Here is a 25,070-nt window from a genome sequence, read left to right as displayed (position 1 = left end):
TTTATGGAATATATGAATGCCGAATTTACATGTCTGTATTTTAGCAGTGAACCAAAGACTGTGTCTGAGATGCAGAGTGAAGATAGGCATTTGTACCAATTCAGATTTATTTTTAACTTTACTTAAGATATACAATTGTTGAGCCAAAGATTATTTTGCCTCAAATTATATGATTATCACAATTTCTTATTTACCTTCTCAACTGTCTTGAAGACACTTATGTAGAAATGCACATACACATGCACACATCATGAGCTTCACTCCATTCCATCACACCTTCCAGAGCACACCACCTCCATACCCAACCCCTCTCCCCCTTTTATAACCACCTTCTCTTTAAGATCACCCACTGTTCAGCCCCAGTGACTGCAGCAGGTTCTGGCTGTTCATTTCACTCTATCCATTGCTGCTATCCTCTGATCACCATGGCTAATCAAATGGCATGCCAGCCTGCACCAATCATTAAGATGACCCAAATTAACAGCCTGGCCATGTCACAGTACATTCATTCCACATATACAGACAGGGCCTAAGTGTGAGGCAGAAACCCAGATATGCTTATTTGTTTTTGTGTTGTAACATGCATTATTGATTGTCATAAGCTGCTTTAGTGCTGTAAATCTGCAAATGAGAATCATCCATCCTTTATTACAGCCAGAATTGAGAACTGAGAGCAAAAGAGAATATGTGCATGCCTTTTTTAACCATAATTTTTTGTTATTTTTCTTCACAATTGTGTTGTAAAAGATTTTAGCTCAAGACATTCCCTGGCATTTCACTTAGAAGGGATACTTAATCAAAATAATTTTGTATCCTGAAAAGAGAAAGAAGTCTTCCCTAGCCAGGTGAAGAATGTAGTGCATGCTCTGAATTGTGAGATCATAGAGGGAATTTTGGAATCCAATTTCCTAGCATATACTGGTCAGTAAACCTCAGTTCTTAACAACTCACAGGCAGCCTTATCTTAATCACAGTTGCAGTTGTTGGCACCTTGCAGTGCCTGGTGTAAATTTTATCTCAAAATATTTGCATTCTTGATGGTCATTTTTCGACAATGCATTCTAATAATTAGAGTCCTATTACCTGCTAAATGTTAGTATAAATTAAAATCCATTATACACAATAAGTTTTATAAAACATTTACAGATAGAGATCATCTTTAATTAAAATTAACTTCCATATGAAAGCCAAGTGCATTAATGACTCACAATGACCTTTTATTACCTGCGGTCCCCTGTTTTGGCTGGATGATTGACAGCTTGCTGTTTGGCTACCATGTTGAATTTCAGCTGACAAGACTTTTCATTTTAACTCAATTTGCCCGCCTATCACAAGCTGGTGGCAGGCCAGACCCAAGTCACCCAGCTTTGCCTCAGCAGCTTGCTCTAGTTCTCATTAGTACGCATTTATTCAGTGGAAATTGGAAGACAAATGCTTGAAGGCATGTGAACTAAGTATAGCAAATTAGGTTTAAAGACTGAATATTTATAAGTATATGGAAAGTTTTTTTTTTTTTTTAATTCTAGAGCGAATTGAGAACTGAGTGCTAGCTTTGGTATAAAAGAAATTAAGATAGAAGGGGGAAGATTCTAAGAATAACAATACTATAAGCTTTTTCTTTCCACTTTGGAAACATGTAAAATCTCTCTGACAACACCTTATCAAATAAAAACCTGGCTTCTCTTTCATGGAGTGCTTGCACAAAGAAGTTTAGCACCTCATGTGTGAGAAGGGGGAAAAAATGAGGGTCATGTTCATTTGTTGCTTGGTTATCCCTTGGTATGTTTTAAATTGCCTTGTTTGTTCGGCACTAGCACAGAAACAGATGTTGCTCTACCGTGCAGGATAATTTACTGTACCTCCTGGTGCAGCATGGAAGTCCTCCCAGGGCCCAGCTGGTCTGTCAGTGGCACTGGCTGGTGTCTGCTCAACTATGACAACTACAAGTAGAGGCTGCAATTTTTTTATTGTGCAGTTGTCATTCTTCTCAACGTATAGCTCTGCCTGCATTCGTACTGGGGCTGGTGGAAAAGCTGCTGGCTTTTGTGTCTGGATGTTATTCTGCAGAGCCACGTAAGCTCTACTCTCCATTGTTGATAATAACGCAACTCATTACTTTTGTCGTCTATTGATTATCGGCATGATGGCTCAGAGCGAGAGCCAACCTCATCTCGCACACATAACTGGTACTGGAAGGTAAAACAGATTTGTCACTTACTATCTGACCGCTAAGCCACACTTTGCGCTCCATTATTGTGATTAACTTCTACATAAGATATGCTTGCCCAATTGTCATTTGTGATACTGCGGTGGGCGCAAGCTGCCATGCTTCCCGAGAGCACATCAGCCAATCAGATTTGACCATGTTATTCGGACTGTTATATGCCTGCCCTGTCACAGCAGCCATCCCACAATTATTTTGCTTTTGTGTTTCTTCTTCCCACACCCCTACTGGACTTGTTGAGTGAACAGCATTGCTACATATGTCAGCTACCATTTCACACCACAAGCTAAAAGGATGCTGTGCTATTGTTGCTCCAACAGAGCCAGCAGCAGTACATGGGAGGCCGAGCCTTGCTTTTCACCACAGAAATGTTGGTCCTTGGTGTCTTGCCAGCTGAAATCCATCGTGTCAGGTGCCTCGTGGCTATCTGCAGTAGAGCCCATGTTCCAAAACCAAAGTTCTTTTCTGGCCTCATCACCAACAAACCGATTTGACTCTGCCTGATTATAATAACGAAGGCAGTCCAAGAGAATATGCACTGCCTCACTGTACGTCACATTGAATCACCACACTGGCCACACAAAGCTGACCGCAGCCTCATTTCTTTAGACAAATGCATGCTTAAGGAAAAACCTCCTGGGAGAAAGCACCCAAAGCTACTTGATAGCCTTATGCAGGCTGTGCATAGATTTAAATTTTACTGAAATAACATTTATTTTTATTTTTGGCTGATGCAAGCCCTCACGGATGGGCCTGCCTTTAATAATCTAATAATTGGGTACTCTGTGTTTCAGAGCTTTGCTGAACACTGAGAAACGGGGCTCTGTGTGTGTGTGTCTGTGTGATTTCTAAATTGCAAGTCATAAACACGACCATTTGTTATCATGTGAAGGGGGAGAAAACTCCATTTGGGGCTTTTTTTTCATATTGCTGATTAGAGAGAATCAAGCTTTATATTCTAGGACCCATTCACGCTGGTGGAAACATAGTCAGTTTTGATTATGAAGGGAGAGATGCAGACCTAGACAGGAGCTACACGCTGATATGCATGCTATCAGAATGATTTATGCAAATTATGCATATTATTCCCAAAGGAATTCCTCCTCAAACTGCCAGGATAAATTGCCGGAAATTAGCCATAAAATCTGTCGTGCTAGGAGCAAAAGGTGAAGGCCACTGGGAAAGGAAGGACATTAGGCTTCTGGAATCTTCCAGGATATGATGGTGCCTGTTATTTTCCCTGGATGCTGAGAAAAATGTGGTTTTCTTCTGAATCCTCTAGAAATATTTTCCTTTTGAAAATTTTCCAGCAAATGTTGACTCACATTTTATTTACAGCTAGCATAAAAGAAATTAAGTGTTAAGCTGTCTCAGAAAGCACTACTACAATTACTTTACTATTAACTGCCTAAGTGGTTATTAAATGGCTAAGTCTGGCTTTAAAGCATCAGAGTTCTAAAGGTTTGTGGAATGACTCACCAGCTGTGTATTTTAACTGGGATATGGTTTTAATTTCAAACATATATACCCATAACACAACATTCCTCTCTAGCAGATCACCCTCTCCTACAAAATCTTAATGACTTTCTGCCCAGGTACAACACTGCTGCCTTCTACCTGTGAAATGCCCCCAAGCCTTGCTGGAGCCAGACCACTGCCCCTGCTCACATCCTGTGCACAGCCACCCTTGGCTCCCTCTTGGTGCTCAATGTATGTGATGAAGAAACAGTTTCCTTTTCAATCAAGGCTATTAGTAATGAGTTTTATTGCAAACTGAGAGCAGTTTTCAGGACCAGCCCTATCTTAATAAGCTATCGTTTGTTTTTTTCCTTCAGAAAGCAGCATTTTTGAAGCTTTACGACTGTCCTCATATTCAACCACCATTCGTTTTGTTGAGGAGGATTTGACTCTCAGTTCAGAGACCGGGGACTACTGTGTGCGAAAGGGAGACTTGGTAGCCATCTTTCCTCCAATCCTACATGGTGACCCTGAAATCTTTGAAGCTCCAGAGGTAAGTAAACATCAAGCCTATGATTGCTACTTCTTAGATCCTGTGGGCACATTCCTCTTCCATCCCTATCTCTTCCTCTTGCCACTTTGGTCCAGAAGGGGTTTGAGGCAGCTTGATGGCTTCTGTTATTCCTCCTAATAAGAAAGCTTTCCTCTTTACTGAAGTGTTCCCTAAGGATATCTTTGAAAGGTTTCATGATCTATAAAGAGAAATACAGTGATGAGACTAAATGCTAGTTGCTTCAAATGAAGTGGACATTGCGCCTTGGCCACTATTACGTTTTGGCCAAAATTACATTTTGCTTGGTGGAGAATTATTGAAAACCATGGAGGGCTAGCTATTGACAGGTGGCTTAGAGAATAAATGATGATAACTATTTTGCTAAGTGTTTCCAAAGTGAGGTTGACTGTTCCAAAGTCAAATAGTATCATTGCTGTAGTTAAGCCCATATACTTTTCCACCTCTTATGAAAGGTATGTGCCCCTTCTTGATCAATTAGTATGGCATTATGAACTTGAGATTGTAAAGCTGCTGCTCACGGGTGAAGCTCTGAGGGTAATTGTGTCATCTCCTTGTGTTTTTTTCTGAAGCTGGAGTTAATGAATATCAAAGACTGGAAATTAATCCACCCTGGTTCATCCCTTAATACCACTTCAGAGATTCACCACCTGCATGCAAATTGAATGCAGTCCTATTCTGCCTGTGTTTCTCAGGAAGTAATGTTGCTGCGGTAGTTTTTGTGTGTAAAATGCCTTTTTTCAAAGGGAAACTTTGCTGCTCTTTTTTAGCAGTTCATAGCTGGACCACCTCTAAATCTAGTTGCTAAGATAGATGTTTTGCATCCAGGCTGGATTACGATATTGTTGAATTTTGAAAATTAACAAGAAGAGAGCAGATTCAAATACAATTAGAAAATTTGCATTTATTTCAGCAGCAAAGGTGAATGACTTAAGTGTGGGGGGAGTGTACATACAGTTTCTGTGTGTTTCAAAAGGAGGGACATTGTATGAATGACAATAACAAATAGGTTGTAGAGTATTAGCAAGTGAAGGAACATTCTGCAAACAACAGGCTTTATCTCCACATTTATAAGTATCAAAGAACAAAATTATATTCAATAAACAGGGCAAATGAATAGCCAATATCCAAGATCTGGAAAATATTTTTAATTTTTATTTTTATCTACAATTCTGCATTTATTTAATTTCAACTTACTATTTTCATTATGTGATTATTCCACTAGTCATTAAGTTTACTATTCATATCATGATGATAAAATCAACATTAGTGTTATCAAGAAACAATAAATGTTTACCAGATTACCACTGTCTTTATATCACTGTGCTTTGGACTCCTCCTATTTCTTACCCTCATGATGAAAAATACCTTGATTTAGACTTTTAGGAACTTAAAACTCAAAGTTAAAAATCAAAAGTGTGCTAATTTATAATGTTTTCTTTTGGAATACTCAATAGCAATGCCCAAACTTTACATAATAAATCAAATAGTAATCAGAAGGGCTTGCCTTATACAAAATCTGTGGCAGAACAAAATTGCAATATTGTGAATACTGATTTAGCATCATTAGGGTAGCTTTAACTTGAGTTGATGAACACTCTCTATTATTTACTAGATTTAACATTAGCCAATTATGCCTGACTAATGTTAAAATTAACTAATTTATTGTCACGCCATTGTTTCCTTGAAATTAGCTGGAGAATGCTGATAATACCTGGCACAGAAAAAAAAATGATATAGCTCAGAACCAGTTTTATAGAATTTGGGAAGGTTTTATCATTCATTGTATAAACATTTTCTGAGTGACTACCACTCGCAGACATATCAATTATTCCTTTGATTCTTAACAACTTCATATGGCAATAAGTAGATGCTATAGATGCTCTTAAAAGAGATGTCCATCCCAAGCCACCATATATTGACAGTAAAGAAAAGGAGATTGTTCTAGAAAAGTCTACCGTGAGCCATTTGTTGCTGAGAACATGGTTCAGGAGCTCATCAGAGACACATTCATTACTACCTGCCTTTTGTATCCAACATACCTTGAATGAGAAGACCAAGCCTCAGATGTTGATAACAGGCAATAGGTGTTAGGCCAAAAATATAAGGAAGGCAGCTACAGGGATAGTTATTCTTGGAAGACAGAGAGACAAGAGCCTCAGCAGAACATAGATTCTCCCAGCCCAACAAGGCATGGTTTCAGAATTTCCAACCTCCAAAAGACTCTAAAATTTGGCATTTCAAAGACAGGCCATGGTCTTCCAACATACTTGAGAGCTGTTGGATCTGCATCTCCCTATTCCTGGAATGCCCCTCCTTATTTGTGCACCCAGCAGGCACCAAACTACTCCACAGGAATCACCTAATCACCTCTTTGTTGACAGTGTGCCTGATTTCCACCTCATTCCTCAGAGAATTTGCCATTGCTCACACTGTGGCCTGTGTTTACCTTTGTGGGGGGGCATAACACACAGTATTTTGCAATTATTTATTTACTTGTCCTTGCTCCCATATGCTGTAAGCTCCAGAAGAGGAAGGACTATGTCATTCCCATCTCTGCATTCTCAGTGCCTAGCACACAGGAAGCTGTACACTACACATAAGTTGAATAAATAAGGGGATGCTTGGATAGATAAATGTACTGAGAGTGAAAATATGCTTCAGTTATAATTTTAAATCAGGACAGATATTGCACATTAACATATGTACTGGGCCTAAATAGATCAAATAAAGAAGTGATTTGTGTATAAATATAGCAATACTATTAGGAGTGTTAAGAACTATGGCAAAAGGAGATGCTAGGAGACATCTAAATAGGACCACTGGCTACTTCTGAACTAGCCCTCAGCTCTTGCAAGCATTTAGACCTAGTTTGGTGAAGTCATCTTGATTTTTCATTTAAAAAATAACCTGAAAAAATAGACTTTTGAGTGAAGGTTTGAATTTTTAAATATTTGGAAAAATGAAATTTAAAACACGATATCTTACAATAATAAATAAAAGGTGTTTGGGAACTTAATTGAGCCTATAAGCTACCAACATGTAACCTCTATATTAAGAATTATTATTTCCCTGAATATTGGTTGCTTAACTTATTGTAATATTAGCCATTCAGGTGGCTCAGTAGTAAATAGTGATGATTTCTTTTCTGCCACAATGCAAGATACAGAACTGGAGCTATAGAGAAGCTCCATAGAGAAGATCAAATCTAAATCTGTTCGTTGGCTTTCCTAGGTCCAGAGGTGCTGAGGGATAAAGGGAGACCTGGTGACATTGTGGGGTTTATAGGGAAAAAAGTCAGACATTTAAGATGGCAATGCATTATATAACCATGTAGGTAAAGAAACAACGGTGAAATAACAATGTAATTCCAAAGCCTTTGGAATATCCCCCAAAAGCTCTGAAGATGAAAGATCTTGTTTGTTTAACCTAATGCAATTCTGCCCTATCTACTTCTTATAGTTGTTGAGATAATAAAATGATTAATAAATTTGAAAGCCCTTGAAAAAATTCTAAATCACTAAAAGAATTGTGGTACCAATTATTATTTTGATTATTGCCACTGTTCTTAGAATGACATGACAGATAAAGAAGTACTCTCAATAATTTTTTATCTGTATTGCAAAATGGAATAGAGATTGTGCCACTAGTAGACTTAAAGGAAACAAACATATATCAATTAATTACTATCCAGAAATCACTTTGATGGGCATAGTGAGTGACAAAGAAATAAAAAGGCCCCTTCCCCTACAAACTTGCAGTATAGGGACTCAGCCCTGTCACATAGCTGATTTCTCATAGTGAGGTGCTTCCTATTGAGAAAAGTTTTCTGCTGTACCAACAAATTGACACTTCATACCTACCATATTGGAACTAGCAGTGTGCTGGTAAACCAGGGCTCTGAGCCCTGATTTGTAGTGTTTGTCAATTTTCGTAGTATAAACTACCCCTTTGGCCAATTTCATATTACTAATGTGAAGACCCTAAACACAGAGTCACTAAGAGATGTGCACACTCTGACAAGCTGGTCAAACTGTCTGCAGCACACTACCAATTTGAACCCAAGTCATGAAGATAAAAAGGGACTTCTGTACTCTGCCATCTTGCTAAGGGGCAACAGTGTAGCCCCTTAGCCATGCATTCAAAACACTGACTTTTTTTATTATGAGAAAGTCATATCTTTTGTCTAATTTATATTTGTCTAATTTATATTCCCATACCCAAAATTATGAATTGAGTGGATTCAAGACATGATCCTATTGTGTGTCACCTACTTCAGCAAGACCATGTTTTATGCCTTGTAACTTCAATGCTTTACATACAGGAAGTGCTCCAAAAAAATCTGTTGAACTGAACTAAACATAGTATTTGGAGAACACAAATTAGGGTGTTATGCAATCTTCCTTTGTCACGAATACCAAAATCTTTTCTCTATCCAGAAAATTGTGTCCTCTATCCAAACTTGATTTCTAGTGCTTCAATATTATACAATTTCCTACTATTTGTAAACACTGAATATTCATCGACTCATCATACTCTACATATTTATTTACTCATTCAATATCTATGTTTTCTTCAAAAGCTTGAAAATGGTTTTTAAAATATACTTTTTTCTCATGTATTTATTCATTAATTCAACAAACATATATGGAACCTCTACTATGGGAATAGCATTGTGTTGAAGGCTTTAAACATGCAGAGATAAATAAGAAAATGTGATAGCTCCAAACTCCTGGGATTTCTTGGCTCTGCCATCTCCTGTAGGTTAGCTCTGTCTTTAGCCTGATAGCAGTTCCAGACATCATAGTCACACATGATGAGGTCCAGAGGAGGAAAGGTAATCAACCATTTCTTTTTGTTTTATTTTCTTCACAGAAAGGGGACTTCTCCTAGATGTCCCCATAGATTTTTCCCTTGTAGCACTCACCAGATTGTTTCACAATTCTTTACCAAACCAGTCAGAGATCAGAACAATGTAATTACCAAGATTAGTGCCTAGACAAATTTTATTCAGAAGAACAATGTTGGGGAGTCAACTGCAACAATCATTAGAGGAACAATGAGGAACTTCCATGTCTTATACCTTCTCTTGTGATTTTTCTATTCTCATCTATTTAATTGACTCTCTTTAATTGTGAAGCAACATGCTTATTATGGTCACTGTAAAGAATTTCAATCAGCGGCCAGACACAGTGGCTCACACCTGTAACCCCAGCACTTTGGGAGGCCGAGGCCGGCGGATCACGAGGTCAGGAGATCAAGACCATCCTGGTTAACGCGGTGAAACCCCGTCTCTACTAATAATACAAAAAATTAGCCGGGCGTGGTGGTGAGTGCCTGTAGTCCCAGCTACTTGGGAGGCTGAGGCAGGAGAATGGCGTGAACCCAGGAGGCAGAGCTTGCAGTGAGCCGAGATCGCGCCACTGCACTCCAACCTGGGCGACAGAGCGAGACTCCGTCTCCAAAAAAAGAAAAAGAAAAAGAATTTCAACCAGTTTGATGAATTCCAAGTTTAAGTTTTTCCAAATGAATGGATACATCTTGAGCTTCCTGTACCTTTGTTCTGTGTCACTGTGACCCCACAATCTCAGTGGTGAGATTATTATACCCCTTCCTTTTTCAGCTAAAACAAAACTGTACCCCTAGCAGCTGACACAGGCCCTTCTTAACATTGGTTCCTGCTTAGGTTTTCCATGCCTAGGCAATAGGGCAAATTGCAAATAAATTTTAACTAAAAATATATTTATGCTCCTGCACCCTTTGAACTTGGTGTTGGTCACAGAGCTAAAGACAGTGGCCATTTCCATTTTAGTTTCATAAAATAAACAACCGAATAGGAATTTCTAAGATGTTTACTATGAGAAAATTGAATAGAACATCCTGGAAACTAGAGGGATGGTGTTGCTCGTTGAGTAGAAATTTGAGGGAACTGAATATGAACACTAGCTGAAGGTCATGGGTAAGGAGCACTCCTGCATCACGTGTTTGCCGTGGGCCTTTCGGAGTTTAGCACATTCATTTTCACAAAGAGGAACCAGAAAACCATGGTGATTTCTGGCTTATTTATGATATCAAGACACTAAAAAGTCATAATCCAAGCTAAGTTTTCATTTTGCGTTTGCTGGCTTAACTAGTGGGGCTACAGTGAGAGGCTTCCTAATAAATCATACCGTAGCAAAGCTCACTTAAACTGATTTGGGTTAGGTAGATAGAGGGCCAGTCTCCTCAGATTGGTCAGCGTGAAGGAGGAAGCAGCAGGACTAAGCTCAGGCAAGCAGGCCTGAGCCCCAGGAATGGAAGAAGTTCCCCAGGAGAGTGTTACATTTAGTAACTCTATCTCCAGTGACCCTGTATGTCAACAAAGGGTGTCCTTGTTCATTCAGCATTGATTAAATACTGTTTGGATACATCCCAAAACTATGGTAAAATACGTGTTTTAAAGGGCTCAAATATTCACTATCAGGAATTGAGCAGTTATAAAAATGCAGATAAATTTTGCCATTATCATTGCATCCACTTGCAAGTTGGAAGGAAATGGGAACTACTGAGAATTTTTCTAAGCTCAAATACTTATCAAAATAAGTATTCTACATAAATGAGGACAAAGCTAATACTTTTAAAGGAAATGGTTCACTGTCATTAACAACACTGGCTTTGAGTGAGAAAAGTAAATCATTTGTGATGAATTCAGAATCTATCCACATATTGCAAGGTTTTCACCTTAACCTGAAATGCTTTGGATCTGACCTACTTTTTTGCATTCGTCTTCATGTAGTTCATATCAAAGTTGTGTGCGAGCAGGTCTAATGTTAATGAGCACCAACTACAGGAAATACTTGGTCGTTTCCATGCAAGCCACGGACATTAATTTAATCAATGGCTTAATTCACCATAGGCTAAAATAAGGTCACTCAGTCCCCTCTAAGAAATTCAAGTGAGAGTTGAACCATAACCCTTTGGCAGCAAGGCAAAATTAAGACGGCAGGCCCAACACTCTAGGTAAAGCAGTCCCATGATTTCCTGTAACAAACGAATATAACTTATTTATGAAAACATATCAGAAACACCTGCCACCCTAGAGTAAACTCAAAGAGAGCTGATTTTAATAGAACTTTCATAGAAGAAATTAACTACAACATCAAAAAACAAAGAAGATTAATTTTGGGGCTTAGTTCCTCTCTAGTGCTTTATCTGAATCTTACGATTTTATATTTGTTTAATCCAAACATCAGCACCGGATCCTAAACTCATAGTTCTCATCTATCAGTAGCTGGTGGGGAAGGGATAAGAGAAACTCGAATTAGGAATCCACAGTTAGGCAGCTCCTGTGGCTAGTTAGGATTCATCAGACCCGGGTAACAATGGCAGTCTCACCAGAGCCCTTGCCTTCTACCTAACATTGGTATAATCAAGTGCCCATATGTCAGGACCCACCTTAGGGAGCAAAAATAGTGATATTGCCACTGTACTTGGGAAGCTCAGCTTAGGAGAAAAATACAAGTGGAGAAAAAAAGTCATACAGCTTTTCAGATTTCACTTTGATATGGGAGAAGTAATTTCCTAGTAATATTTGAGTTTTTTGAAAGTTCATGCTTAATTTGCACTCAGCCAAGTTTTTCTGGTGTTCACCTGATTAAAAGGAGCTTTTTAAGACAGGCAGAGAGAGCTAGCAACTTTGTGGACTTGAACTCAAACTATTTCATGTAAAATGTTAATCTTAACACTATTCTTCCTTACAGGAGTTTAGATATGATCGTTTTATAGAAGATGGTAAGAAGAAAACCACCTTTTTCAAAAGAGGGAAAAAGCTGAAGTGTTACCTAATGCCGTTTGGAACTGGAACCAGCAAATGTCCAGGCCGATTTTTTGCACTTATGGAAATAAAACAATTGTTGGTTATACTTTTAACTTATTTTGATTTAGAAATAATTGATGATAAGCCCATAGGACTAAACTACAGCCGCTTGTTGTTTGGTATTCAGTATCCAGATTCTGATGTTTTATTTAGATACAAAGTGAAATCTTAGAGAAGCTAAAAGGAAAGAAAATAAATCTATCAAAATTACCCTAAACATCCTAAGCTCATCTATTTCTTTTTAATTTCTGCAAATGTAATTGATTTATTTGTTTAAAAAGCGCTAATTTCTATTTGATCTGATATCAGTCCAGTTTGTCCTTAGTCACAAAGCCCATCATAATATAAAACAGGATGGTGGCAGGAAAATGGACATCAAAATCAACTTAAGGGTAGGCTCAAAACAGGGTTGTTGTTGTTGTTTTTAGTTTCTCCTTGTTGTGATTTTCACCTGTTATAATAAATGTACCTTCACACCAATAGATTGGGCACTGTGGAATTTAAATCACTGAAATTGTTCTCTAATATGTAAAATTACACTTTGAACTACTAGAAAATTGTGCTGGAAATGGACACAGTCTAACAAATTCCAAATTCTCACAGAAGAAGGAAATTGAATTTCCATGAGTTACACTGGATGAAAATGTTCCCTTCAAGTATAATATCAATAATACCTATATTTCCAGGGTATGTGTGCATTAAATGAGTTTCGCAGTAGATTAAATGCTTCAACTTCACTTCAATATTTAATCATGCATAAATGTTTCTTATTACTTTGTATACTATGGCTCAATAGAACAAAATTTCTGGTTACATAAGACCTTTCATGTTCAAGTTAGATACTGATAAGATTTAATGTATAAGAAAACACAGAACCTATTATATATTCAGAAATTGCCCTAGACATTAGTATTAGGTTTATTATGGGAGCAAATGTTGAAATAATTACAGCATTGATTATATCATTTGGCTTTAGTATAAACTATACAGGTTATGCAAATATTGCAATTAACCCTTTCCTAAATGCTTTCATATATATAAACTGAGAAGCTAGATATAGTGTTTGGTTTTGATGTCTCACCTTTTGGATTTGGAGTTCATGTGTTCTATTTTGAATTACAACATCATGTAATGCAGTGTAATTTCATATGACACATGCAGCATTGTGTCAATAATTCAAAGATTTTTTTTCAATTGAGAGAGTATCTGGCTGTGTTGCCCAGGCTGGTCTCAAATCCTGACCTCAAGTGATCCTCCCGCCTTGGTCCCTTGGGAACCTGGACTACAGGCATGTACCACCAAGCCCAGTGATTCAAAGATTCTAATATCAGAGTACCACATGATTGGCATCTGATATAAATGATGATGCAATATATAAGCAGGCAAGGCAGGTAATAAAGTCCAGTTAATTCATGCTTCGTTAATTGGAACTTCTAATATTTCAGAAATTTGCTACTGTTTTGGGAAAAGGAAACTGACTTTAAAAATAACATTACAAAATATTTACATTCTTAATAAGTAAATAAGACAGTCTAGCATTTATTTTATCCTTCCTGAAGTACATGTTCTGAATGTTCCTTCAGTGAAGGTCTGCTGGTGCAAATTCTATTTTTGCTTGATTTAGGGTGTCTTTATCTTTACTCTCCTTCTTGAAAGATGGTTTTGCTGGATGCACAAATCTAGATTGACAGTTATTTCCTCACAGCACTTTGAAGATATTGCCCGTTCTTAAGGCATCCATTGTTGTTATTGGGCGGATAGCCATTAGTGAGTTTAATTACTCAATAGGTAGTCTGTCTCTTCTCTCTGACTACTTTAACGTGTCCTCTTTGTCTTTGATGTTCTTAGTTTCTGTTTCTCATGCTTGCACGTTCTGCTGCTTCTTGAGTCTGAGCACAGGTGTCTCCCATCAAGTATGGAATCTTCTCAGCCATTCTCTCTGTGAATATTACTGTTCTCACACTCTACATTAGATCCTCTCACTCTACATACATCCTTTGATCTTTTCTCACCACACTTTGTATCTCTAACTTACACTCCACGTAATTTCTTTAGATGTCTCTTCCAGTTTCTTCTTTGAACAGTATATCTAATCTCTCCAACTCATCCACTGAGTTTGTTTTTTCCTTCTTTTTGTTTTAACTCCAGGTTCATCGAGTTGAGTGATCATTCTCCTTATACTCTTTAGTTCATGATACACAATTATAATTGGTTCTAATAAGGTCCCTCTGGCTTTATTTACTTATTCTGTTTTGTCCCTAATACCCACTTTCATACCCCTTCCTAATATCATAGGCAAATATTCTAATGTGTTTGATGCATGTCTTGGTATGTGTATGTTTTCATGTAACATATATTATCTTGAGTACCAATTTTCTGTAAGTTATAGTCTTCCTAATTTTCTTATGAAGCTCTGTGATTTTAAAGAATATATTCATATTTCTGTAGTATATACATAGTATACTACTATATTTAATCTATTGCTTCTAACTGCTGCACAGCAATCCATAATGTGCACACATTATGTTTTAATGATCTAGTTACCCAGTGATGGACACTGTCAGTGGGACAGTTATTGTGGGACAGAGGCCAAAGCAGAACTTAAAAGCTTTTCCATCACCTATCCTCACACTACTGTGCCTAACCATCTCAGCCCAGGGCCGCTAAAAGCCTTGTCCCCAAGCCCCACCACCCACCCCCAACATACACACATTTAGTCCATGATAACTTTAATTCTTCCTAAGATGTTCTAAATTTGTTATGTCCCATCCTCAGATCCATCCAATCCTCTCCATTCTGTAGGGTCTCCAAGGTTGATTTTGAGTCAGAGTGTCAGTCTCCAGCTTGTTAACCTTCAGGTTTTCCATTCCACTGAGTTTGCTAAGTTCAATCATTACATTTTTCAGTTTTACGATTCCCTTTTGTTCTTCATATATGCTGGTTATTTTTTATAATATCTTGTACCTTTGTTATAAACTCAACATCCTTTTTCATTTCTTCAACTGTATGAAGCAAACATTTTAGATTCTGTATCTGATATTTCCAAATCATTGGTGTTTTGTGGATCTAATTCTGTAGTTTATGTGTTTTGCTGTCACTGTTACCAGGAATGGCTTGTTTACTGAGCCCATGTTCCTTGGATTTTTATCTCTGAAAAATCTTTAGACCTAGATTTAAAGTTCATTCCTCAAGAGAGAATTTGTATTCGCATTTGTCAGACTGCTGATACTACTACCAAACTCAGATCACCTTAAAATTTCAGCTTGATTATCTGGGAGTGGGGAGGGAACGCTACATAGGTATTGTGGTTTCTAGCCCTAAATCAGGTAGAATGCAACCATTTTATTAGGAATAGACAGGGGACACATTTGGGGGTTCATTTTTTTGTTTATTTTTACCTGGAGTTAAGACTGAGATAGGCAAATATACTGACAGTTTTGCTCTGTGGAGCACAGTTTCTTTCTAGTTCACCTACTGAGTATGTTGTTTCTGCAAGTTCTTGGCTTTATGCAAAGGCCTTGGATTACACACACACACACACACACACACACACCCTGGGCCCTAGCCTTTAGTCCACCACAAAGCATACTCTGTCCTTTTCGTACTTGGACGTCTAGTTCGCCATGTTGCCTAAAGTGGAAGTTCCATAGTTTTAAATTCAACTTAGTGGTACACTTTTGTGATGTTAAGGCACAGAGAACACAGGAAATTATTCCATTCCAATTTCTGCTTATTTTATAACTGGAAATGTGTACAGGAATTTAGAAATGGAAAGTAAGAATAAATGAAATGGTTGAGAAAAGATGACATAAAAGGAATGAATAGTAGAACCAAAACAAAACATTGAGAATCTTGTGACAGTCTGAAATCCAGTAACTAAATAGTATTTACAAATAGAAAAACATGTCCTGGACAAATCAGTTAAAAGATGCAGATTCTGGCTGTGACATAACTGGCTTATTATTAAACAATTTCCCTCTCAGAGCTTCAGCGTCCTCATTTGAAAAATAAAATAATAAGGCCCTTTGACATCAGAGTTCATTGTAACGATTAAACACAGTAACGTGTATGGATTTATGGTATAATGCAATATACCAATGCAAAGTTTAATGAAGATACTTCAACAATGTTGTGCCTTTAAAAAATTGCTCTTGTGTATTGTTCAAGGGAATCATTTTTTATAGTCATTTGTTAATTCATTATTCATTTATTCAACCAAACATTTATTGAGCATTTTCTCTGTTCTAGATATGATTGATGCTAGACACTGGATTGCCCTTCCCCTTCAAGAACATACTATTTGTTAGGGAAAACAATACGTAGGCAACTAATTTATTATAAATGCAGTTGTAAGTGATAAATTCATCTCTTTAAAACTATTTTAAAATTCTGATTTATCACTAGTTCTAACTAGCCTTCCATCAGTCATTCCAAAGTAATGGTCTGTAATGAGAAATCACTATGTATAATTATACACAATAAAAATATATACAACAGGTATTTTGATAATATGATAAAGTAATTAAAACCAAATATAGTCATTGAGGCTTAGAATTTTTAAAAACTGTATTATATATTGTAAAATCCCATCCTTTTTTTTTTTTTTTTTTTTAGATGGAGTCTTGCTCTGTCGCCCAGGCTGGAGTCCAGTGGCGTGATCTCACCTCACTGCAACCTCCACTTCCTGGGTTCAAGCAATTCCCTTGTCTCAGCCCTCCGAGTAGCTGGGACTACAGGCACCCACCACTATGCCTGACCGACTTTTGTATTTTTAGTAGAGACAAGGTTTCACCATGTTGATCAGGCTGGTCTCGAACTCCAGACCTCAGGTGATCCACCCGCCTCGGACTCCCTAAGTGCTGGGGTTACAGACATGAGCCACCGCGCCTGCCCCCATCTTTTCATTTTTATAGCTTCACCTAAGTTTTGAATTAAAAGAAATAAATAATTAATACCCAAAATATTGTTTTATATCAATGACCAACAGTAATGAAACACTCAGTTAGCAGAAACTAAAGCCCTGAAGTGGTTAAGAAAAAGCTACCTATCACTAAATCAGGCATGCTTATAAGCAACCTAGAAGAAAACTTTTATCTGCCTTGTTTTGGCTTTCCTGGCATACTTCCTTACTTCATCTCCATTTTATAATTAAGTTTTGGGTCACAAGTCTAAGGCAAAGGAGCTTCCATACTGAAAATCTACATTTTTAATGCTTATTTTATCATAAAAATAATTTGGGTAATTTTCTGCAAGCGACTTCTAACTTAACAGTAGAAGTTTAAAACTGTTCAAAGACCAAAGCACAACATTTATCTAGTGTTTGATCCTAGTATAAAAGAATGGAAATAATTATGTGAACAGGAATTACATGCCCTTAGAATGTGCACTTTTTAACCTATTAAATTTGCCAATCTTGCAAACTATTATTTACTTGTATTGCATAATTAGATACTCATATTAACATATTGAATTAAGAAAAAGTTAGCAAGCCAAGATGACATTCTCTGTAGCACTATTTTAAATTATAATGAATGATCACATAAAACTCTTTAGTATTTATCTAAAGTAATTATTACTCTACTTCATTTGTTTATCTAAATCAGTGATCATTGATGTTTGAACTTTTTGGCTTAAATGTTTATTTTGTTTATACTACTTGCTAGAGTAAAATAAATTTAATACATGAAAAACTACACAATTTAAAATAGGTTATAATTTGTCAATACTTATGTTTTAAAATATTTTTAGAAAGAGGAGTGCTGTATATTATTAAAACAATTTTCTGAAATTATTTGTTTAATATTATCTTTGATTTTAAAATGACATATATGTGGATTTACAATGAATCAAATTGTCTTAAAAGATGTCAGATAAGAAATGCAAGTGCTTTGCAAGTCTAATACTTAATGTTCTTTTATGTACAACAAAAATTTAATAAATTAACTTTTAAAGCACAGATGACTGATTATGTCTCTTTATTGTCCTACTAGGAATATGTTGGATAACAGAAGATTTGATTACAAAAGAAAATTATTTGGAAAATAATTTTGCTCTCTGAATATCTCCTCATCTCCATTTCTTGCCCCCGTACACATATATTCTTATCATCTGATGCTCTCCTGAAAGTATATTAACTATTTCAGAGTATGTTTCAATATATTTTAACTTATTATTTATTTGTAAAATAACAAACTCAAAAAAAATCACTAAGTTTTAAAATGTTTATTCTAGGCAGGCTGACCTTGCTAGGTTACAATTCTTAATAATCACTATTAGTGTGGACAGAAGTATAAGCACAATAAATGGGAGAGAGTTTTCAGCAGATGTAATCTTTGTCTTCAGCAGATCTCTTCTCTTTACCACAGATAATGAATAAAGCTGGGTAATATTTGGACAGTATTCTATTTGTTCATAAAACTAAAATAAATTGTAAATAAAGCATATACTACAGAATGGTGGTGATAAAAATGAAATGTGGGTTTTTAGTAACCCTACGTACAGTATTTTCCTGGGACACTGGGCTTTTCTCAGAGACACTGGTGTGAGTCACTAACATTTTACAGGGACTGGCCTGAGACTCCGTGAGAAGTTGGCTAGAAGGTGTTCTGTTCATTTGAACTAGTCAGCTCAGTATTGTTTATTTACCAACTGGGATAAATTATGTCACTAAATAGGTAAACTGTGAAATAATTATCTTTTGTTTTCAACTGTATTCTAGATTTGCAGAACCTTCCAGAATTAGCAATGATCATGTGAATAATAATGTGTATTTTCTTTTCAGGATAAAAAAATGCCCAATGGCTGTGCTGTTTTTTTTTTTTTTAAAGTGCTTGATACTGTTTACTGTTAATTGTTTATTGTTAATTATTTACTGTTGATTACTTTTATAAGGAGAGACATGATGTATCACAGACTACACAAAAAGTAAATGTTCAGAGATACAATCATGAAGTATTTTACTTCCCTTACAGCAAACTGTGCTCACAGGAGAAACTAGAGGAATGGAAATAACAGGTAAAGGTATTACTATCTAATGATTCATCATTGAGTCAAATTTAAACATTTCTAAATATGAAACATATTAGTTGGAGATTCTTATTTGTGTGCAAGAGAATATTTACTACACATAACTTTTATTTCTAAGAACTAGCCATCGTAGTTACCAAAAAATCTGTGTCATTATTGCCTGATAGATACCAAACTTTTTAATAAATGCTTTTGTTTTTTATATTAAAATTAAGGTTTGAATGAAATTACTTCAATTCCATAATTCTAAGGACTAATGAGTTTATTTAAAGTTTTATAAATGTATTTGTTTTCTACGTCAAATGGAATACCGTTAAAAGTATTTGTAATCATTGAATGTTTTATAAGTAAAAACTATACATGTGGTAGTACTTCCTTCATACTGAGCAATTACACATTTAAAAAAAACTTTTTATTTTGAACTAAGTTTAGACTTAAAGAAAAGTTACAAACAGTTTTTATTTTTTAAGGAGGAGGTACTTGGACTAAACAATGCTTGCAGAAAATTAAATTAAGGAGTGGTCCTAGAACTTAACCAGTTCAAGATCTTAGTTAATTCTTGATCTTTGAGGATAATCGTCCACATCAACTACTCCACGGGACAACATGCTGTAAATCCAACAGAGGAGCAGGGATAGTTTGAGTGTGTGAGCTACCCACATCTTCCATAGGCCAAATAATTGTTTTGCTTTCATAAACCATAATTTTGTAAACTTTTAAAGGAGCTTACTTTGTTGAATAATTACAGATTTTACTTAAGTTCACTCTCTTAAGAAATCTACACTTTAAAGAGATGTATGCCTGATGCTTCTCCAAAGGAAATTAAAGTAAGTTATTTAGACGCAGGTATTAACTGACCCTGCTTCCCGATACATCAGGCATTTAATAGATAGATATCCTTTCTTCTTTCCCAACTCTTCACATTTCTGTGGAGGCCTGCTTAGGAAAATCATTTCCTTTCATCAAAATCTTAGATGGAGAGCAGCGACTCAGTCAGCCTGGCATCTGAATTTTGACCATAGTACTACTGCAGAAATGGACTGCACATGGCAAAGGTAGCTGTACTTACTTGATTGGACAATGCATGATTTATTATTTTGACTAGTTAGGTACAAAAACTGAGTCTCTCTCATAAGCAGAGATTGTTTATCTCTTTTCAAAAAGTGGGTAAGGATATGTAACAGAGAAATCCTTACACCAAGTTCTTCAGTAATTGCCAGAGCAGGATAAATGTATAAAATGAGGTTAGGCCATGAAACATTTTTATGTTTAAATTTAAATTCTCATCTCTAAACACCTCTGTTAACAGGAGATTTGAGATGCAACCATCCTCCTAATAAAAAAATGAAATCTTTAAGATTGAGAAACATATGTAAATAACGGATCCTTTAAATATCTCTGAACTTTATTCTAAAACTTATAAGGAGAAATAGTAATTGCTTTATATAACCAGTGATACCATTTTAGCATTTGATGAAGATGTTAATTTATGGGTGGTTAGCAGTTTATGGCTGTCATTAGTTTTTCGGTTTGGTCCACATTAGAAATCTATTTTTCTTTTTTATTTTAATCTCAGACAATTTATATAAAGATATGGTTATGTTTTATCTAAAATGTATCATTCTTCTATAGCATTTCAAATTATTCACAGATCATAGTTCTTATATGTGCATATATGAATTTAAAAATACAGCAATAAAATGCTTGAAACAGACCATAAATTTGCTTCATATTTTATTGCATCTCTGAATCAGGTTGAGGAGACAAGGGCAACTATGGTCTTTGGGAAAGAATTAACTCTTTCCCAAGCTGAGAAGGAGAATAACACATTGTGCATAATTAAAGCCAACTCCCCATCCAAGCATGGTGGTGACTTGTGAGCCTTGTCCATCATATATGTAGTGGGGTTGGGGATGGTGAGGATTGATAACTGCCAAATCCTCTTTTCCTCTGCAGTCTAACCTTCCCAACCCATTCATTTCTCTTTCAGAGCTCTCAAATCTGTACTTCTGTACTGCCTAAATTAGAGAAAAGTGGAGAAGAGAAAGAAGGAAAATTCACACACACATTCTAGTATACTTGATAATTTTGCAATAGTTAAGAAACAGTCTCCTGGATTTGTTAAGACGAGTAATTTAGAAAAATTAGTAGAATTTAACACAAATCTAACCTCAGGGAAAGCGAGCAGAGTTTCCCTGCTGCGTGAGGAAGCGAGCAGCTCTTTGGGGTTTAAAACCGGGGCGCTTTCACGGATGCTTCGGGTTTGGTGCGGCTGCGGGGTGCCTCTTACAAGCCTGGCAGCTGCGTGTGAACCCACATGCCTGCTGCCATACAGGGGACAACCCGATCCTCGAGCCACCCTCGAAGGACAGTTTGAGGCAGAGCCCCTGAAGTTCTCTTTTTGTCCCAAGGAGCTTGGCGGTTGAAGGACAATTGCGCCCGCAGGGGTGACTGGAAACGTCGGTCCCAGGGGAAGTCCTGAGAGAAGGGGTGCTCTTCGGATGCGGATCCCGAATCCCTCCGGATGCGGATCCCGAATCCCTTCGGGAGCACTGCGCAAGCAAAAACAGCGCGGTGGGCGCGAGTGCTGCGTGGACGTCATTTGGTGTGTTTGCAACCTAGGGCTGCTGGACCTGCTGGAAGGCGGCTCCTTTCCTCCTCCAGTCCTGCCAGGTCCCAGCACAAACACTCTCCTCGTTATCCTACCCAGCCCTGTTTACTGGAACCTTGGTTCTAAACACCAGTCGATCAGAAGAGCCAGAGATTTGCCGGGCAAAAAAGACTCTCACCGTAAGAGTTGTTTTTACTGTTAAACTGAAGTTACTGACTCCTTGTTTTTCCTTCTCTTTCCCTCCTTCCATCTACTGTGTCTAAAGTTTGATTTAAAAGGCCGAATTTAAATAAACCTGCAGCTCATTGGCTTGGCAAATCCAGAGACTTTCAAGTTGTATATGCCAATACAGAGAGCGCAGGAGCCGGGCTCATTTACTTTGCCCACACAACAAAAAAATGTTAATTGATGTAAAGTTGCTTGGCACGTGGATAATTTAGTCTTACCTGCATTTTAACTGAAAGAAAACCTATTCATGTTTCTGATAGTCAGGTTTTGCAATTTAATTTTGTTTAAAGGCACCTTTGTGTAGTTGTTCCCTCCCCCTCCTCCTTTCCATCTGAATCACGTTTTCATTAAAGGTTTGACTAAGTAGTCTCACCTGACCAGGATTCATTACCTCCTGCATTCCATGAGCACACTTTCGGGTTTCCACTCGTTTCATCGCTCCTCCCGGCAGGGCCGCCACGATGTGCTGCGAGCCGGGAAGTGAACTCATGATTATTTTTCAAAGTCTGGGAAGTGTATTATCCTTTTTTCTAGTGGTAATTAGTTACCATAGCATCTAATACGTAAATGTGCCCAGAGCACACCATTAACAGTTAAACGGAGGATTCAATTTAACACATGATTATATCTTTCATAAGTCATTACATTGGAAAAGTCAATGCCACTCATGCTGGAGCAATCGCAAGGTCGGGCCGCGTAGAAAGGTTCGGTTTCCGCGTGCTAGACCAAGAGTGCGAGTTGGTGGAGAAGGGAATTCTGTGAGTCTCGGCCTCCCTGCTGTAAGGATGAATGGTGGGTACGATAGGAGGGAGAGGAATTTAAGCGTAACACACGGTCTTGGAGGGGTTGCCCAGCTGCGGGGACTGGTGAGGGCATTGCAGACCGCGTGCGGGTGCGCGCGCGCGCGCGCACACAAGCACACACACACACACACACACACACACACACACACACACACAAACACATACCATAGGGAGGGAGAAGCAGGGGTAACTAGAGAGCTCTATCGAAGATGATCATTTGCTGGTCCTGCAGTCGTACACGCAAAGCTAACCCTTCTGTTGGTCCCCATTGTCAAGCTGGCGACGGGACCCTAAGTGAGAATAAAAAGCCAGTGGGACTCAGTTTTTGCTTGGCCTCATCTGTCCACTCTCAGCTCTGTAAGGAACACCAGCAGAGAGATCGGACTGGCGGGATGGGTGTGCCTGAGAGAAGCACCCCAAGGCGTGGTGGATGCCAGAGCAAGCTCAGGGGTGGCCAAGATACCCTTGCACTCTGGCACATGCTGCAGTCTTAGGAACCAGGCTGTCTGCTCTAACCCAAGGAGACTTTTGCAAGACCACACTGATTCCCCTGGTGCTCAGTCCCCCATTTCCGACCTGTGCGCTCCATGCTGGACAGACAGCTGGGGTCAATGGTATGTGGGCTAACTCTTCAGACTAGGCCAAAACTCAGGGCTCAGACCCCAGAAAGAAAGTAGCTCTAGGGCTTTATCAGGAGTGGAAAGTGTTGTCCCTCCAATCACTGGCTTCCTTTTCTTAAAGCTGCTGCTGAAAACCCTTTAGAAAGGTTGGAGTTAGGGCAGGGAGGATCACCTAAGTAAACCACAGAAAACTCCTCTCCTGTTTCTTTCAGATGTCCCATTTTAATTGCTAAAACCACAGGCTGGCCAATTCCTAGGTTTGGAAAGAGGGTTGATTTGTCTAAAATTATCAAAATGAAAACAAATGTTAATAAGCCTAATACATTAAATAATTATGCCTATTCATGTGACATTTGAACTTATTCTCAATATCTTCCTATCCCCACCCCCATCCAAGTCTCCTTCAGAACTAAGATTGAAAGCTGAGTGGTTAAAGAGAGGAGGATTCTCATTTCTTTATTTTTTCCCTAAAGTTCAAGATGTGTTCTTCTGTACAATTTTTAATAATAGTTGAACAGTACAAAGGTTGCAAAGGAAGTATTTCAAGAAGGCCTTCTAATAATGAGAAATATTAAGCATTAAATCTTGCAGCAAATGTGTCCCCTACAATGTTAATATGCAAAAGGAAAAAAAAAATCTGACTGGTGGTGGCTGTGGTTAATTCCTAATCAGAATGATGGACAGCAGGGCCAGAACAATACAAACTAATGGCTGTGTTGCTGATCACTTTACCCCTTGATTAAAGACACCCAATTATAGCGCAGAACAGTGTCGTAATTATGTTTCTTAATCACATCCAGGAGGTTTAATTGCCTTAACGATGTGTTTCATTAAATGAATTTAGGTATTATAGTCGACAGTTTTCATACACAGTTGTTTTCAAATTAACATAATATTAGACATCGTCATGGAAATTGTTTTAATAATCATAATTAGACGCACCCAGGCTTTGTCTGGTAAATGCTGAGAGACGGGTCGGCTCCTGCCTGGGGGCTGCCCTGGTCTCCTCCCTCCTTCTGCCCTCACTCCCAGTCTGGGAGGGCTCCAGCTTCAAGGCCCTTTGCTGTTATGTTTTCTGAAAAGTTACAAGTTCTGATTAATCTTTTTTGATGGCAAGTGGAGCAGAAAATATCCTTCCTCACCCCCCACTAAGTTTGATGGCATTTAGGGATATCTTTATGAGCAGAGGCTGTATAGAAAAAAATGCATTTAGCATACTGGGTACAGAGGAAACATCTAACTTCTGCACCACCACCACTACTATCTCTGCAACCTGTGCCACAGTAAAAAATCACACCTTCTATATTTGAGGGCAATATAAAGGTCAAAATACAAGTCTCGACAGTCATTCTTTAACAGAATCAAAGCCTAAATCAATCCAAACATGGAACCTAAAAATCTCATCATCAAGCAACACTAGTAAAGTTCTGATCATCTCTATGGGCATTGTGTATGCTTATATGATTCAAGTTAATCCTTTTTATCACAAAAAAGTAGAAAGCCACAGTGAAATCAGCGCTCAGAGAATCCGAGTCCATTTTTTTTCCTTGCCCTTCACGCATTTGGAGGTAGAAATTTTGATGACAAACTCTTAAGAAACTTTACTCTCTTTGACGGGCCCTGGCATGGTTAACAATGCCATACAAGTGGAAAAAGATTTCCAGGGAGAATGTG

General features: G+C 37.7%; 1 protein-coding gene across 3 annotated transcripts in view; it reads left to right on the top strand.

Annotated features, from left to right (window-relative positions):
- Positions 1 to 18,062, top strand: part of CYP7B1 (cytochrome P450 family 7 subfamily B member 1) — a 207,487-nt gene extending 189,425 nt beyond the window's left edge. Inside the window, exons 5-7 of one of the 3 annotated variants that reach the window (XM_055116599.2) lie at positions 4,060 to 4,235; positions 11,993 to 12,144; positions 16,723 to 18,062. In XM_055116599.2, the coding sequence (XP_054972574.1) occupies positions 4,060 to 4,235; positions 11,993 to 12,144; positions 16,723 to 16,864 (470 nt within the window). In that variant the 3' untranslated portion in view covers positions 16,865 to 18,062. Of the gene's footprint in view, positions 1 to 4,059; positions 4,236 to 4,825; positions 11,950 to 11,992 lie in introns of those variants that run through there. The other 2 variants (XM_003831378.6, XM_034966160.3) reach the window with 2 other exon arrangements.
- The last annotated feature ends 7,008 nt before the right edge of the window (positions 18,063 to 25,070 follow it).

Source organism: Pan paniscus, chromosome 7, assembly GCF_029289425.2.
Source record: "Pan paniscus chromosome 7, NHGRI_mPanPan1-v2.0_pri, whole genome shotgun sequence".
Classification (NCBI taxonomy): Eukaryota; Metazoa; Chordata; class Mammalia; order Primates; family Hominidae; genus Pan; species Pan paniscus.
This window is presented reverse-complemented; position numbering and strand designations above follow the sequence as displayed.